General features: G+C 40.1%; 3 protein-coding genes across 3 annotated transcripts; 2 read left to right on the forward strand and 1 right to left on the reverse strand.

Moving 5' to 3' along the window:
* The first annotated feature begins 87 nt into the window (after positions 1–87).
* Positions 88–2,308, forward strand: LOC112554542 (60S ribosomal protein L17-like). The gene is made up of 7 exons (XM_025222354.1): positions 88–133; positions 388–435; positions 1,003–1,043; positions 1,164–1,298; positions 1,555–1,653; positions 1,818–1,914; positions 2,105–2,308. Exons 2-7 carry the CDS (start codon positions 396–398, stop codon positions 2,254–2,256), a joined length of 564 nt encoding a protein of 187 aa, XP_025078139.1. The 5' UTR covers positions 88–133; positions 388–395; the 3' UTR covers positions 2,257–2,308.
* A 7,529-nt stretch (positions 2,309–9,837) lies between these two features.
* On the forward strand, positions 9,838–12,663 carry LOC112554637 (zinc transporter ZIP1-like). Its single transcript, XM_025222549.1, has one exon. It carries the CDS (start codon positions 10,240–10,242, stop codon positions 11,380–11,382), a length of 1,143 nt encoding a protein of 380 aa, XP_025078334.1. The 5' UTR covers positions 9,838–10,239; the 3' UTR covers positions 11,383–12,663.
* Positions 12,664–13,060: 397 nt separating this feature from the next.
* On the reverse strand, positions 13,061–15,084 carry LOC112554635 (TELO2-interacting protein 2-like). Its single transcript, XM_025222546.1, has one exon. It carries the CDS (start codon positions 14,855–14,857, stop codon positions 13,421–13,423), a length of 1,437 nt encoding a protein of 478 aa, XP_025078331.1. The 5' UTR covers positions 14,858–15,084; the 3' UTR covers positions 13,061–13,420.
* Between the last annotated feature and the right edge of the window lie 770 nt (positions 15,085–15,854).

Below are 15,854 nucleotides of genomic sequence, written 5' to 3' on the forward strand. Positions count from 1 at the left end.
GAAGTTGCGACAATAATCATGAATATTCATTAAGAATTCCAATTCTCGTACATTCTCGTTCTTTAACGTGAAAGCACGTGGGTCCATGATCCACTGCGTAAACAAGCTGAACTTCCTTTTCCGGTCTGAGAAGGTGAGAGCCGTCATGAGGATTTGATTACGCATTAAAATCTTGTCATCATCAGCTACTTTAATAATTATACACCCAAAAATATTGTTCAGAACAACAATACATTGTATGCCAAGTGTTAATACAAATAATATATTTTGCTACACTCTTTATTTAATTAAATAATGCACTCTACAAGTGCGTGCGCTAGCTTCTAAAAAACCTTGCATCTTGGTGATATTTCAGTAATTGAACAAATTTTCCCTTTTCTTTTTCAGAACCAAACATGGTTCGTTACGCAGCGGATCCCGAGAATGCATCAAAATGTGAGTGTTACGATTTTGTACTTTTTATAGTACATATAATACATAATATCAGCTCATCTTCACGATGCCTGTTATATGCAAGTACCGGTATAACGTACTCAAACTGTAACGTACTCAAACTTCCCAGCAGGACTAAACGTCTCAGTTCAAACTTCCGATGGATTAATAAACATTTTCTTGGGTTTATTTATCAAAACAAGCTCAAAGCATATTGTGAGTTGCATAATTCTGCTTTTGCAATGTTATAATGTTTCGTCCTTTACTTTTATTTCAAGCAAAATGCCAATCGAAGATTCACATGACCGATAAGCTTTATTTTTCTTCGCTTCGTGACGAGTCGTTTGGTTTCGCTGCTGTGCCTTCGAATAGTACGCTATTCTATACCACGACCGATGATATTTTGAAAATATCAGCAAACTATTCCAATTATTATAATCAACGGATCAAGCGAGACGTGTTTAACCTGTGATAAATTAAACTCTTGACCAATAATACAATAAAATAATAGGATATGCAAAACATTCCTCTTGGGAATTAATGGCATGTAAACATTGCCTACTGTTTCAGCTGCAAAGGCAAGAGGATCGTACTTGCGTGTCCATTTCAAGGTTAGTGATTGCTGTTTTGTCTTGAGTTCCTTGCTCATATTATAGCATGCTGTGAAGGCTTAGATAATTTTTGTGATGGTACTGAGTTAATTTTACAAATAATGCTTTATTTGAATGCAGAATACTCGTGAGACAGCGCAGGCTGTCAAACGTATGCATCTGAAGCGTGCTACTCGCTATTTGAAAAATGTCATTGCCAAGAAAGAGATTGTGCCCTTCCGCCGCTTCAATGGATGTGCTGGACGTAAGGCACAGGTAACTCTTGTTTTAACTTCACAAATCCCTTTGTATTAGTGTCGTTCTGTACAACCTGGTGCATTGTTTCTTTTTTGTTGATTCTAAAACCTTCCCATGACAATAGTACATAGCATGTTTACAAAAATAACTGTCAGTCTGAAAGAATGAGTTTTTATATATATAATGCTTTCTGGTATTGATCGTATCACCAAAATTTTCTGGAATAATAACACTTAGCTCAGTAGTACAGACCATTTTCATTTTTAACCCTCAGGCCAAGCAGTTCAAGTGCACACAGGGACGATGGCCCAAAAAGAGTGCAGAATTTCTTCTACAGCTTCTCAAAAATGCTGAAAGCAACGCTGAGTTTAAGGTAATTTTTAATTTTTTGCTGCCTGGAGATTTGCCATTTGGCACATTAGCAGCTGAAGGTATAGGTTGCGAGCGTAAATCTCAACTGAAGTTTAAGACCTTTATACTATACTAAAGTTATGATTTTAGAACTACTACTGAAGGATAGCCTGTATATATCTGCAGGGTCTGGACACAGATCACCTTGTTATTGAGCACATCCAGGTCAATGCAGCCCCAAAGATGAGGCGGCGCACCTACAGGGCCCATGGTCGAATCAATCGTATGTATGATTTGTCTGGTAGATTGTTAAAGTTTTTAAGCTTATTGTTTTTGAAAAGGATTGTGTTTCTGTAGTCATTGTAACAACAGATTTTAATGGAATTTGTTTTGAGTAGCATTGTGATTTGTTTTTCCAAAAGAAATCAACTGCTTTAAATGACAAAGACTTCTGATATTTTTCATGTCAACAGCTTACTTGAGCAGCCCATGCCACATTGAAGTCATTCTTACAGAGAAGGAACAAGCTGTCATCCGCCCAACGAGTGGAGGTGATGATGAGCCAGTTAAGAAAAAGGTTTCTCAAAAGAAGTTGAAAAGACAAAAGATGATGCAGCGGGACTAAATGGGAAAACTAAACCTTGTCATCCTGTAATAAAGGTGTTTAAAGGAACAAACTTGTTTTTGTGTAGCAATCAGTGTATACATTGAGTTTCTGCTTGAGGGAAAATTTATATGGGCATAGTCTATAAATGTTTTGAAGGGTGCCAATTGATCAAGAATGTGCTAGCCTAGGTGAGCTCAAAGGCAATCTGTTGGGTGGCTGTAAACATCTGTAATCTTTGCATTTGTCAAGTTCATTTGACTGTTGCTTTGCCATGATAGTCTTCATTTCTTGCCAAGAAAAAATCCCCCTCCCTCCTCCTCCAATTTTTCCTCTTCTGCGTTAATCCTCCAATAACCCTATAGGACTGTCTTGGTAGGTTACGTGGCTAAACCAGACCAGTTTGCACTGCTTAACAGTTGTTAGAAGACTGTAAGCTTGGATATCTAGTAAAGACAAGAGATCGACGGGGTGTATCAGTAAGACGGGAGATCATTCCACAGTGAGGTGGAGCAGCTGGCATGACATGGTCCCAACTGGAAAGGGATGCCCAGAACCGGATCCGATTGTTTGGTGTAGCTGTGGCCCTATCCTCTACTGGGGATGGCTAGGAACAAAAAGACCATGCAGTCGGTTTTGCATTTCGTCTTAGATGTAGAACAACCTCTGGGACAGTTCAACCTACAACTTTAGTTTGGTTTTTTTTAAGAATCAATAAGTACAAGTTTCACCCCTTTCAAAGTGAAAAACCGTGCCAAAATTAACGTAAATTTCAGGTAGACCTAAAGTTTGGGATGATACTAAATGAATTAGCAAATTTACCTTTGGATGAGACTGGAGAAGAGCAGTGATGAAGATATTACACTATCAAAACCAGTCATATCCCTTTGAGCCAAGCTTCTTTGATGGAAGACTAGCTGGGATCGGTGTGTCTGTGCCTTTTTTTTGGTCATGCAGCATTCTGACCTTGTCCTGAAAGAGTTTTTCGTTCTACACTGTGATGGATATTAGTCACATCGAAATCTTGATGTTGCATGAGTCACCAGAAGAAAAACATCTGGAAAAGAAACTTTAACCAAACGTAGCTAAATGAGAACTATAATTAGATTAGACAAACTATTGATTAGCTCGGTGCTCAGATTCATGCTCACAGAGTCATTCTACAATGTGTACCTACAACATTAAATGAGAACTATTAAACGTGCATGTAGCAACAAGTGCTTGTAATTTTGCACAAAAGGGGAGTGCCTGGAGAACAGGTGCCAGTGTCCTGAGACGGGATCTGAACCCCATGACACTGCAGTAGCGACTACTACACTACCAAGCGGCGAATTTATTATTCCCAAAGAGAAGTTAAATAGCGATCCTACCTGAGCCTTCTGACTGGCTCGTGACAATCTCTTATCCAGAGTCGTTGATATTGATAAGCATCTACTGTATGACAAATGTACATTCCCTGGGGTTTAGCTTTGTATGAAATATGCAGGCTAATAAACTATATGGAAGACTGCAACATCTGTGCGGTGTAGATTGTCGATGTTTTAATGTTAGTCGATTGTGTCAAGCTCCATTTCGGCAATATTCACACGTTTCTTCATATTTTTCTTTCGAACATTTAAATTTTCGTCATTGAATATAGAAATACAAAGAACTTTATCCGATACCACAGCTGAATCGTCAATATAAGAACGGAAAGCTTCGATGCGTTCATGATCACAGTATATGATAGTAACATGACAATTATGTTAAAACAGAAAATTTTCACTTTGGCCACTTTCCCCCGGAGAAATTAACTGCTAGACGCTTCGCCTTTAACGGCCCACCATATCGCGACTTTGAGTAGTCTGTGAGCAAAACATTTTGCAAGAAAAGCTCCTTCGTCTTTGGACAAACAACTTCTCTACCAGGAAAACTTTCGTTGATTAGAACGTGCAGGCCTGACGAGAGGGGGGTCTGGTGTACCCGGGCCCGCGGTTGTCAAGGGGGCCCGGCCTTGGTCAGTGGATTTTTTTTTTCTTCTTCTCCGTTTCTTTTTCGTTTAAAGAAAGGTCTTAGGACAGAACACCCAAGCATTACACATGCAGAAGTTGAGTTTCAAGTCTGTAGAATACAATTTCGGGGTGCTGGGGCCTGTCGTGAGAAGTGTAGTCAGCGGTTATCATATTCTCGCTGGACAAGCCAAGAGGCGACGGCTGCTGGACACCAAAGATTTTATCGCGTGTGAACCGCCCTGAAGAACGTTCGTGCCATGAGATTGCTGGCTACAGGTGCCACTACAGGGAAGGGTGCGGTGGAGGAGGGGTCGGGCCCTGCAAGCAAATCGGAATTAACAGTGGAGATCAGGCAGGTATGTTACTGATGTGTGCACTGGCCACTCTGTGAACCGAGACGGTGGGGGCCCGCCCCTGGCGCTGCAGCCTGTAAGCGAGAGACATCAAGGCTGCTTTGTTTCGTAGTTACTAAGCAACACATTAGTCTACACAGTAGATCCTTGATACAATGAGACTATATTATCCTGTAATACTATCGCAGCCAGCAAAATAGAACACATTATTGCAAAATATTTTAAAAACTGCTGTCCCGCAAATATTAGGTTTATAAATTGATCACGGTGGTTCTTTTGCTCTTTGCCTACAAAGCCCCCGGTAAAAAGGAGGTACTATCTACCCGCCATCGGTCCCCCAAAGTCACCTCGGAATCTTTCTTATTGTGCGCTAGTTGTCTTCAAGGAAGCTGTCATATATGGATGGTGCTGTATATTGAGTTTTGCGGTGGCTGCGACATTTGCTTTTCGAATTATCACATATATTTGAATGTGTTTTTAAAGGAGCTTCGTGTAACGTATATTTGTTTCACGATGAAGAATGGAAGAAAAGAAAAGTTTACAGATGTGTTATGAGTTATGACATAAGTGTTAGTTTGTCCACGTTTTCATTAAATTTCTCCATGTCTTGCACCCCACAATCAAGGTAGAGGCAAATTATGTTTAAGTTTAGAGGCCAGTGACTAAGATGACAGCAACTTCCACCCATGCCGGCCATCGTGGGCCGTAATGCATTGTTGCTGACAACACGACAAAAGGGAAAGGGGGTGGGGGTGTGATAGTTTCTGGAAGACTCCACGGAATGGACTGGGAATGAAATGGTCGGGGTTTGGAGCAATTGGACGTGTAGACTGACATTTTTATGAGATAGACGAGTCAGCGGTAAAGTCGCCGTGTGTTTGACCAGACACTTAATTTTCCCATCCCTTTCGATCGGAGTAATTGGACCAAAGAAAACATAAGATAGCGATAGTCACTTAACTTCACACCGCACTCTCCTGTCTGTCGCACGCTGTCTTCTACACTCGAAAAGCCGAGATACGCTGCACTTTGTTATTATGGTAAGTACACTAGTTTTTTATTTATGCTTCTATGATTTTCTGTTTATTGGCAAATAGCATTTGACAAGGTAGGAACATCAGTGTCAATGAGAGTGACTAGCGTCTCAAATTGACTGACAATAATGAAGTTTGTGAGAAAAGCTCATTAAGTTTGTAGCACTCTAGTAGTGTACAAAGTATAATGTCTTTGGGTTGTAGATTTGCATCTATATTCTAGAATGTTCAGCACGGCAGCAATGTAAAAGGTAGAATGCCTTGTGCGAGGGAGGAAGTGATGTTCAACAATGTAGCAATGTTCACAGTAAAAATGTCTTGTCTTTGCGCGAGGGAGGAAATGATGTTCAACAATGTAGCAATGTTCAAAGTAAAATGTCTGCGAAGAAGGGCTAGAATGTTCGAGGGTAGGGAGAAGAAATAGTAGGACTGACAGTGGGATGGCAGCTTTTGTGAATTTGAGAGAGAGCAGTTAGGCCAGACGCTGAGCAAAACTGAATAAAAAACTTCAGTGCGGAATTCAATCTCGGTGTTATTTCTGGTACGACAGCCCACTCTACGTAGCCATTTGACATGTTGGTTACAAGTTTTTAGTCAGCAGGTAAAATGACAATATTAGTACTGTATAACTTTGTTCTATGAACTATTACGATTCAGCTAAAATATGCTAAACATTTCTATTTTTCTGTCATTTTTACAAAACCTTCTAATCTCCTTAAATATTAAAAGTATTAACACTTACTAGCTAACTAGTCTTTAAAACAGTTGCTTTGTCTTCTAAAACTGAGCACGTATTTTAACGGCTAGTGACTGATGGGGGTTGAAGTTGACCGAGTTTATGCTTCGTAAAAAGTTGGATAAATTCAAAATGTGTGTGTGTGTGCGCGCGCGCGTGCGGTTTTGCTAAAGGAATAATATAGGAAGGGACTTTGATAGGTGCTGCGTGTTTGTTATGTAAGTTGATAAAAATGATAACTGATGTGCTCTGCTGTTCGTCGCAGCAAACACTTTTTTAAATGAGGTTATTAACGACACTCGATGAAGACTTGTTTAGGCATTTACTTCTTTGGTTCTTCCTCTTTACATGTAGAAGTATAAATCACTTACATAGAGAACATTTCCTTGCACGTCAGTGAGCTTAGTACAAAAGGGCAGCACTTAGAACAAAAGGCTATGTGATACCACAGTGTTGGGATAGACAGAAGACAATTAGAAGAGGTACTAACGAGATTACGAGAGAGATACGTCTTAGCCCTAGGCAGTTTTTAAAAGGTGATTATTGTATGACACTACAGTCAAATCTCGCTACTATGCCACCTACCGGGACCGAGCAAAAGTGGCATAGTACCGAGGGTTCGTAAAAACGGCTTTATTTGCTCAAGTTACTTGTCAGTCCAAAGCTCTCAAGAATCGTCGGCTGGCGCTAGCTGTCTCCTCTCATTCTCCCCCTCACCTCTTCATCCTCCACCCCTCCCAACCACATCCGCACACCTGCATCCTGTCGCTAGTCGACCCCATCCCGCTCTTCCGCTGTCACGTGACTGTCACCCGGCCAGCGACCACCACCCCCCCACATCGCCAGCCTCCACCCTCCCTGTGTGCGTGCTAGGTTCCATCCCCACTAACTGCCATGTCCCACACTACCGTACAGTATAATAATCGAGCACTGCGTGGAATTTCACAACTTGTGTCTTTTAACAGTCACACAATAGTGGTATAGTAAATTTTTTTTTACATTGAATTTATAGTCGGGACCGAGCAAAAGTGGCACAATACCGAGAGTGGCATAGTAGCGGGGTGGCATAGTAGAGAGATTTGACTGTATTTTACTATTTTTTTTACTAAATAGAACAGTGTGTGAGATCTTGCAGGCCTTATAAGCAATCTTTTTCAAAGTTTACGCCTTTGCAACGAAGAGGTCTACTTACCCACGGTAGAGTAAAATGTAACGGGTACAATTTCATTCACTTTCTTGCATTCATTACTAGCATGGGTACTGCATTTTGTCCAGGTGATGTCCGTTTGCCTGATAATCTTCCTGTCAAATTAGTTGAGTTTGACAAAATGTGTGGATTTATATCGATGCCAGTGCCATGCGCACCACGCACTCATGCACATACCCCTCAAGTGCTACAAGTCTGATCTTTAACATCATTTGTCCTCATTTACTAACCACTCGCATGTAAACAACTTTATGTTCAAGTAGTGATGTAGATCCTAGTGCACTTGTCCTACTGTTTGCAGTCTATATTTCGTTACTGAATGTCACGGATCAGTCCGTGCCTCCTTTGTTGTTTTTTTTTTTTTTTTGTGGCAATTGCGCCTGAGTTTGGTGAAAGGAAATGGAGGGGGGAGCGTGGTGGCGTAGCCGGCCCTGTGTGTGTTGCCCCTCTGCGATGGACAGTCAACGGCGTAATTAGTTGACGGATATAGAGGTCGTGAACCCCACGTGAGTTTCGGACCTCACGTGCGGCTGAAAGAATGCGACACCTGGTCTAGGGACTGGGGGTGAAGCGTCGGTCGGGGGGAGGAGAAACGAGTAACAAGAGGAAGTATCGAGCAGCGAGGGGGGGGGAGAGAGAGCCATCCAGCGATCGAGAAGCTGATTGATACAGCGGCGGCTGTTAATTGTGTTAATTGTGAGTGGAGTGTATTGATGACGGACTTGCTGTACCGTGTTGCTACGGAGCCGCTGCTGCTTGTGTTTTGGGGATCGCAACTTCAGTAGACCTGCTGCTGAAGGTTCCTCGCCGAATCTGCTACTGGGAGCGGTGGACATCGCCGAGCTGAGAAGTTCGAGAGAAGAACAACCCGAGCCGACGACTATAGGCGGGCAGCATCTCATCACAGCTGGGGAGTGTTGAGCAAGTGGGCTCCACTCTCGTACTTGACAACGACGACGACACACCGACCGCGTGGAGGGCCATCGCTGTCGTCTTTAAAAAGTCGTGCAATGGAGTGTTGAGGACACTGACGATTTGATTGTCCGCTGGTGCCGACAACGCAAAGTAAGACTTTTGCCTTTTGAGTTTACCTCCAGAGAGAGAGAGGGAAGGTCGTACCCCCCATTGTTTATCTCCACCGTCAACGTTAGAGGGAGAATAAGACGGTTTACACGGACTGTGTGTATGTGTTTGATGAACATTTATGAGCACACGGACTGTGTGTATGTGTTTGATGAACATTTATGAGCACACGGACATTGCTGGTGGCTAGAAAGGTGCTCGGAGAGACGAAACGTTAGATGTGGATTGAAACGGACATGTGTATGAGAACTGTTGTAGCAGCCTGCGCGCTGACGTAGTGTCGGTGTTGAACCAACCTAGGATGTATACATATGATTTAGAACGGATAACAGTGAACTTGTGCTGTATGGTTTAATTTGACCTCCTGGAAATTCTTGTATTACAATTTATGGGTTTTTTTTTTTTAGTATTTTTTTTCTTTTTGGTGTATAATAAATAACAGAACGTCTCAATCTGAAGTGATCTCTTGTCGTTCTTCGTAAAGAATGCGCAATGTCCGACTACCGGTCGTGACACTGAATGAAGTGTAGATATTGAGATTCGAATTGTAAACATACATTATATACTGGGAAAATAATTTACGATTACAAGTACGAGGGGCCCGGAGAGGTCGTCTGTCCCGGGGCCCGGGCTGGCTCTCGGCGGCCCTGAGAACGTGGTAAATCACGGAGAAAAGATGAAACTTAAATTTGACGGATCTGCTTTCTATTAATTTTGTCTTACCTGTTGTTCCGTCACAAATTTTTCGTTAATATTTAAATATATTGTTGAGTACAATCGCTATTTTTCCAAGTGTCATCAGGTGTTAGTGTGTGCAGCAGACACCGATAGTGATAGAAGACAATGATCGCAGGTGGGGTATGAAAATTCCATCTTTCTGCTTCGGTGCTTTCTAATGTTCGTGTGGTCATAGTTATCACTAGAATTTGTATTTAATGAACTAGGCGGTTCTTTCTCATTTACTTCTACTGCTCTCACAATTTGACCCTCAGATCTGCATTAGGCCAAACGGCCGACAGGTCCAGCGCTCGGCCACCTGCGTAATATGTAGTTATCCATGATCGATACATGAAACTAATGACACACAAACATGTGGACTTGAATGGCGTATGCTGTGCAAGGTACAGGAGAACTGTGTGCATCAAAAAGACGACAACCTAACAAGAAGAAACAAGAATAACCATAAATGCAAAACGATCCCATAGTGATCTCCCTTGAGACTTAAATGGCTTGTATTCCCAAAAAGTCCTAAAGCAAGCGCTGTCGTTTGTTTCTCGAGACAACAGCAGATGTTGCGTGGTCATTTATAATCTATGGGCTAATGCATGCTTAAATTGAACACTTGGAAATGATAACTTGCCTGAGTTATACTTAGAGTATGTTATCACCAAAGGTAAACATCATTCTGCGGTATGTCCCTGTCATGTGACGCTTCATGTATAGCTAGCTGTAACTTGCTAAAACTAACAGCAAGAAGCAGAGCAGCCAAGGATGTATCCTTTAAGCAGTTGCTCAACGAACATAATCACATGTGATTAGAAAAATCCTATAACCCTACGTGCATTTAAGGAACAACTTCAGAGGCGAAGCAACAGCAATTATGTTGTCGGCAGAAGCTACGAAAAGTGTGGTGCTTGTGGTGTTGTTGCTGATGAACTTCGGTCTGGGTATGATTCCCGTGAAATTGATGACTGTAATACAACGGAGATCGGCCACCGCCCTCTACACAGATGATCCCCAGCGATCAAGAGCATTCACGTACAAACGAGTGCTGAGTTTTCTTAGCTGTTTTGCGGCAGGTGTTTTTCTGTCCACTTGTCTTCTAGATCTGCTTCCAGGAGTACGGAGACACTTGAACACTGCCATGATATCATTGAACATGACCACAGGGTTTCCTTTGGCAGAATTTATCCTTTCTATTGGATTATTTATAATACTGATTGTAGAGCAAATTGTATTAACAGTGAAGGAGCGACAGGCAGCTGAAAAAGGCATCAAACAAACACTGTTATCAGAGTCCAGTTCAGATGGCACTGCCTCATGTCAGAAAAGCAGTGAGGGTGACTTCATGAAAGACAGTCAACCTTATGATGGAATCAGTGATAAGCCTTTGGGTAGGGATGAAGATCATTCTCAAGAAGAACATAGTTCCCTACTCCCCGGCAGTACAACCACAGAGGCCAGCCGTGAAGACAGTGAGGAACATCATTATGGTCATCATCATAGCTCCACCTTTCAGAACCATTCGCCTCTTCGAGCACTTCTGATGCTGATAGCACTCTCAATTCATTCCATCTTTGAGGGATTGGCAGTTGGCCTACAGCCCAATGTTGCAGATGTTCTGGGCATCTTTGCAGCACTGGTTGTTCACAAGAGCATTTTGAGCTTTAGCCTTGGTATGAATCTTGTGCAAAGTCGTCTGTCAACTAAAATTTGTATCCGTTCCATTCTTTTCTTTTCACTAACCTCACCTATTGGTATTGCCATAGGGATACTTATCACAAATTTATGGGAATCAGTTCTGTCAAGTCTGGTTGATGGGATCTTGCAAGGGGTTGCATCTGGTACATTTTTGTATGTGACATTTTTTGAAGTTCTTCCTTCTGAATTTAACTCTCCACATGACAGGCTTTTTAAGCTTATCTTCTTGATGGTTGGCTATGGGATAGTTAGTGGAATTTTGTTTTTTAGTAACGACGTTACAAAGCCCTTTTGTAATAAAACCGACACTGAGAAAGGGTAATGTCTCACTTCTAAATGTAGCAGTCATAATAATATGACTCATAAATTATACCAGTTGCCTTCTAAGAGTTAAGATGTAAATTTTAGAAAGTTAGCTTATTCAGTTCTGACCTTATATAGATTTTAGAGGGATGTAACTATACAGATATATTGTTCTGCTTTTAAAATAAAATGCTGAAGTTACATCCCTAAAAAGAGCAGTAGTTCTTGAATTTAAAAAAAAATCTTTTTGACTATAAATGGCTGTACTTATTGAAAGTGGTGTTTCAATACATCAGGATTAAGTAGTTTGGCTGGCAGTGCATTAGGAAGCTTGTGAACATTAGTCACTTAATGTTTTCCCATTTTACAGTGCTGTTCTAGCTTTTACATTAAGATCTTTTGGATCAGAATTTCTGGTGTTTTTGATAGATATAGTCTATTGATGAACAATATTTTATTTCATAATTTTGTTTCCTATGAAATCAAATTCATATGGCAATCATCACGTAGATTGAAACTGATATACAAAACTACTTGAGTCCGAATGTCCAATTGTGCCTTAAGTGCTGCTTCTGCTTTGTGATATAATGGATTTTACATTTAAGTGCAATATGTTTTTGGCATATTGCAATTTTTATTTTTGGAATGCTCAGTAACCTTTTAATTCTTGAAAGTTCTATATAATTATCACACATTACAATGGTATGCATGTAATCAGTTTTACTCATGCAGAATAAAAATGCATTATTTATTACTGTTGTATGCGCCTACCTGATTTGTCAGTTTTATCATCCTGTTAGTATTATATAGGAAATGCTCCCTCATATTATCAAGTTTTTTATATTTTACTCAGATCTGTGGAAGTAGTCAGTTTTTTCATCGAATCATTATGCAAATTTTGTGTATGTGTATATGTGTGTGTGTATATATAAAAGATCATATAAATTTGTAGATTCTTATACAACTGCACACATAACTTTGTACATAGCTTAATTCAAAAATGTACAGAGTATGAATGGGAGAAAGAAAGAGAAGCAGGAGGGGATGCAACTTAGTGAGATTTAAAGTAGTATATTGCAGGTATTTTGCAGTTTTGTCAGTAATTGAGAATGAACTGTAAAGAATATATCATGATCTAATTATTTTTAATGTAGCAAAGTATAAATTGACTGTTTATACAGAGTTTTACTCTTGTTGGCTTCCTTTTCAATTTACTGACCTCTTCTATTTGCATAAACCATTTGCAGATTTAATTTTTAAAAAAGACCTGTTTGCACAAATAAATGACTTGCTAACAAAATCTATGATTTTGAAAATGTTAGCATGTATTATTGAAGGTATGTAAATCTTCCATGACTATAACTGATCTCAGACTTGCTTACTATTCTACAAGAAAGTATCATGCCAGTTACTTTAACTTCAGCACAGCTTAGAAAATAAAATTCAGAAGCAAAAATTTTTTTATACTGATATTCTCAATGGTAGCAATCTAATTCTAACTGAATTTTTATGTTTGGCGAAAATACATCAACAATCAATTCTGGTTTAGATTCTTTGCATGCTTATCATTATCTACTTACAGGCAATTAACAATTTGATTTACTGTGGATTTGGAAAAGACATGGGAAGCAACTCTTTGATGCTTTGTGTAATTCTCACCTGATCCTTGTATGCTCATAGTACACAGAAAATCCACACTTATCTCATGGTTTAATGGTGGCAGACTGATATCATACATTCAGCACACGCAGAATTCAAAATATTCGTCTGAATGTATTATTCATTTTACATTGGTATGATTAATATACTCATTCTCAGTTTTAAGCTTTGAATAATGGATTCATATTTTAAAGATTAAATTTCAAGAAAAATCATGTACAAATACAATTTCACTCAATATGTATAGTACAAACAGTGGATACAGTCTTATGCAGCAAAAACAGCAGATATGTCTTAAAGAATGCTTGGTCTTGAAAAATGCTAGATTCAGTTTCAGACAGTCAAAAATTTTAGATGTTTTTTTAACACAAAGCAAAAATTAAAGAAAAGCAAATCTCTTACATAAAATCACTAACAATACAGGCAATATATGACAGCTCTTTTTCTTGACAAACAGCCTGCAAACATAATTGAACATCTGGACACAGCTCTCTAAGAAGAAGCAAGCAAGCTATGGCATCCTCTTTTAATTTTTTCTTAACACTACATGGAGTTGTGGTTTTGTCACATTCCACGTCTTGCAGCAGCTTCAACAGACTGGTGAGAATAGTATCTGTATGGTGAAAGATGCGTGGCCAAACATTTTTTAGGAGTGACCTTAAAATCCTCAGTGCATTTAGTCTTGACCTTTCTTCTGGCCCATCAAACACTTCAAGGTACTCTGATATCAAACTCACAAGTGTGCCCAAATGACGTACAGCACTTACTTCCATGATATCAATGAAGTCTGCAATGCATTGGGTGAATAATCTCCTGAGAACAATGCCATTCTCAGCACGGGCATTTATAATGAGAATAGACAGTAAGATATCCGCTTGTCTAGCATGGGTTGGTTCTGATGGTTTGGCAGGATCTTTATCCACAACAGGAAGAATAGCTAGCAGGGCTGGGTGCAAACAGTGAATAATATCTGGTTCTCTTGAATAGATCTGATGCTTCAATGCATCAAATACTACACTTGCTCTTCCATACCACCTCAGCTCATCCTGTGACACATTAGTTATGATGTGGTGAAGACACTGAATCCCTAATACCCGGTAATGGACAAGATGGCTGTCTACAAAGTTTAGAGCTGGCGGCAATACAAAATCGAGGTAGGCACTCAGGTGGGGAAATTTTATCATCTGAGTCAGCATCCAGTAGAAGGATTCAATAAACGTAGGATTTTTGTACCAGTTGTCTCTTGTCAGCTTCTGTATAATAAACTGAAGGTAACGACCGCAAACGTTTTTTGTATGAGTTGTAGTGTCTCTTTCCCCAGTTTTCACGTCCATAAGCAGAAGATCTGAGAAAGAATCTACCTTGTACATGTGTCGTAACCGATCAAGCACCAGTAAACAATAACTTTGTATAGCTTCTGTAGACCAAAGGTTCTTCCGCATGTTGCTTGTTATCACTACCAGAAGTTTCGGCAAACATCGCCCTACCCATTTTTTTTCTCTTTCGCCGTTTTCTATGCAAACATCCACGAATACATTTACAAACTTTAATACGCCTTCTGTTTTATCGCTCAGCCTATCAAAGTCCTTCTCTTCAAAGGTAAACTGCTCACAGTCTGGGAATTGCACAGGAATTGCGATGTCGATGATTTGGTCCAAAAGAAGTGAAACATCCGAGGCTGGCATTCCCGAAAATGCCTTTCGTCCAGAGCTTTCTTGTAAATTTGCCGTGGCGAGCTTTAAAAGATCTATCTTTCTTCCACAACATTGTGTTGTGCTTAAGGCTTCTTTTATATCTGAGAAGCTCATCGAGCTTTGATCCTTGGGCTCTACCATCGTCGCTTCTCTCGCGAGTCTGTTTTCTCCTCCTTGCACACGAGAGTTACTTCCCCTTAGCGACGACTAAAATCATCTATCGGAGTTTTATCGGCTTCTCTTGTCAGATCCTCTCTTTCGAGAGTCGGGAGGGAAGAAGTTGCACCCGGGCTCTGTCATTATGAGATCAGGGTGAAACAACATGGGAAAGGAATCAAGCCTGGTTAACATTTTGCAATTATCTTCAGATCGCTGACCTTTAGCCTGCAAGACGCTTAACACTTTTTAGAGTCACGCATTATTCTTGTAGATTGTGGCCAGTGCAAATCGCCTTATTTTGAAATGATTAAAATTATAAACATTTTCCAATTTGAAATAGCTGTTAAAATATATAATTTCATATTTAACATTGTTCCCATTAAAAGCATTTCTTAGCAGCAATGGGGTTAAAGCAACTTGTTTACATATCTTTCAAAAGACTACACTACGGTCATATTTTGTTGTAGCTCATTTGTCGATTAGTTTTAATGTTTATTTTTTACTTAAGCAATTATAACACTTTTTAAGCGTATTTGTTTTGCGTTGCATCTTTGTCGAAATTTAAGGACTTTTATAAAGCATTTTATATTTATCTACCAACTTGTAGCAGTCAATATTATGTATACCCATTTGTCATCCCACCCTGACAACTTATGGCGCAGTCTCTGTCTTCTCCGTAATTCTCCTTGTTTCTTTTCTCAGCATTTTTTCTCCTTCACGTTGCTTTACACGAGGCTCTGTACCGCCTCTTCATCTCTTTTCATGTCTAAAGTTCAAGCGAAGGAACGGTACAATTGAAGCCTGTCATGTAGCTGGCAGGTGTTTACTTACCCCCTCCACTGGCTTCTTGCGTTCATCTCACAGATACATACCACACACGCACGCACACACACATACAACAAACACCCACGCACTCACACGCATGCATGCAAACAGCGACCAACCAGTATAACACTTCTCACAATGAGAAACTATAAGA

The sequence above is a fragment of the Pomacea canaliculata genome, linkage group LG13, assembly GCF_003073045.1.
Source record: "Pomacea canaliculata isolate SZHN2017 linkage group LG13, ASM307304v1, whole genome shotgun sequence".
Taxonomy (NCBI): domain Eukaryota; kingdom Metazoa; phylum Mollusca; class Gastropoda; order Architaenioglossa; family Ampullariidae; genus Pomacea; species Pomacea canaliculata.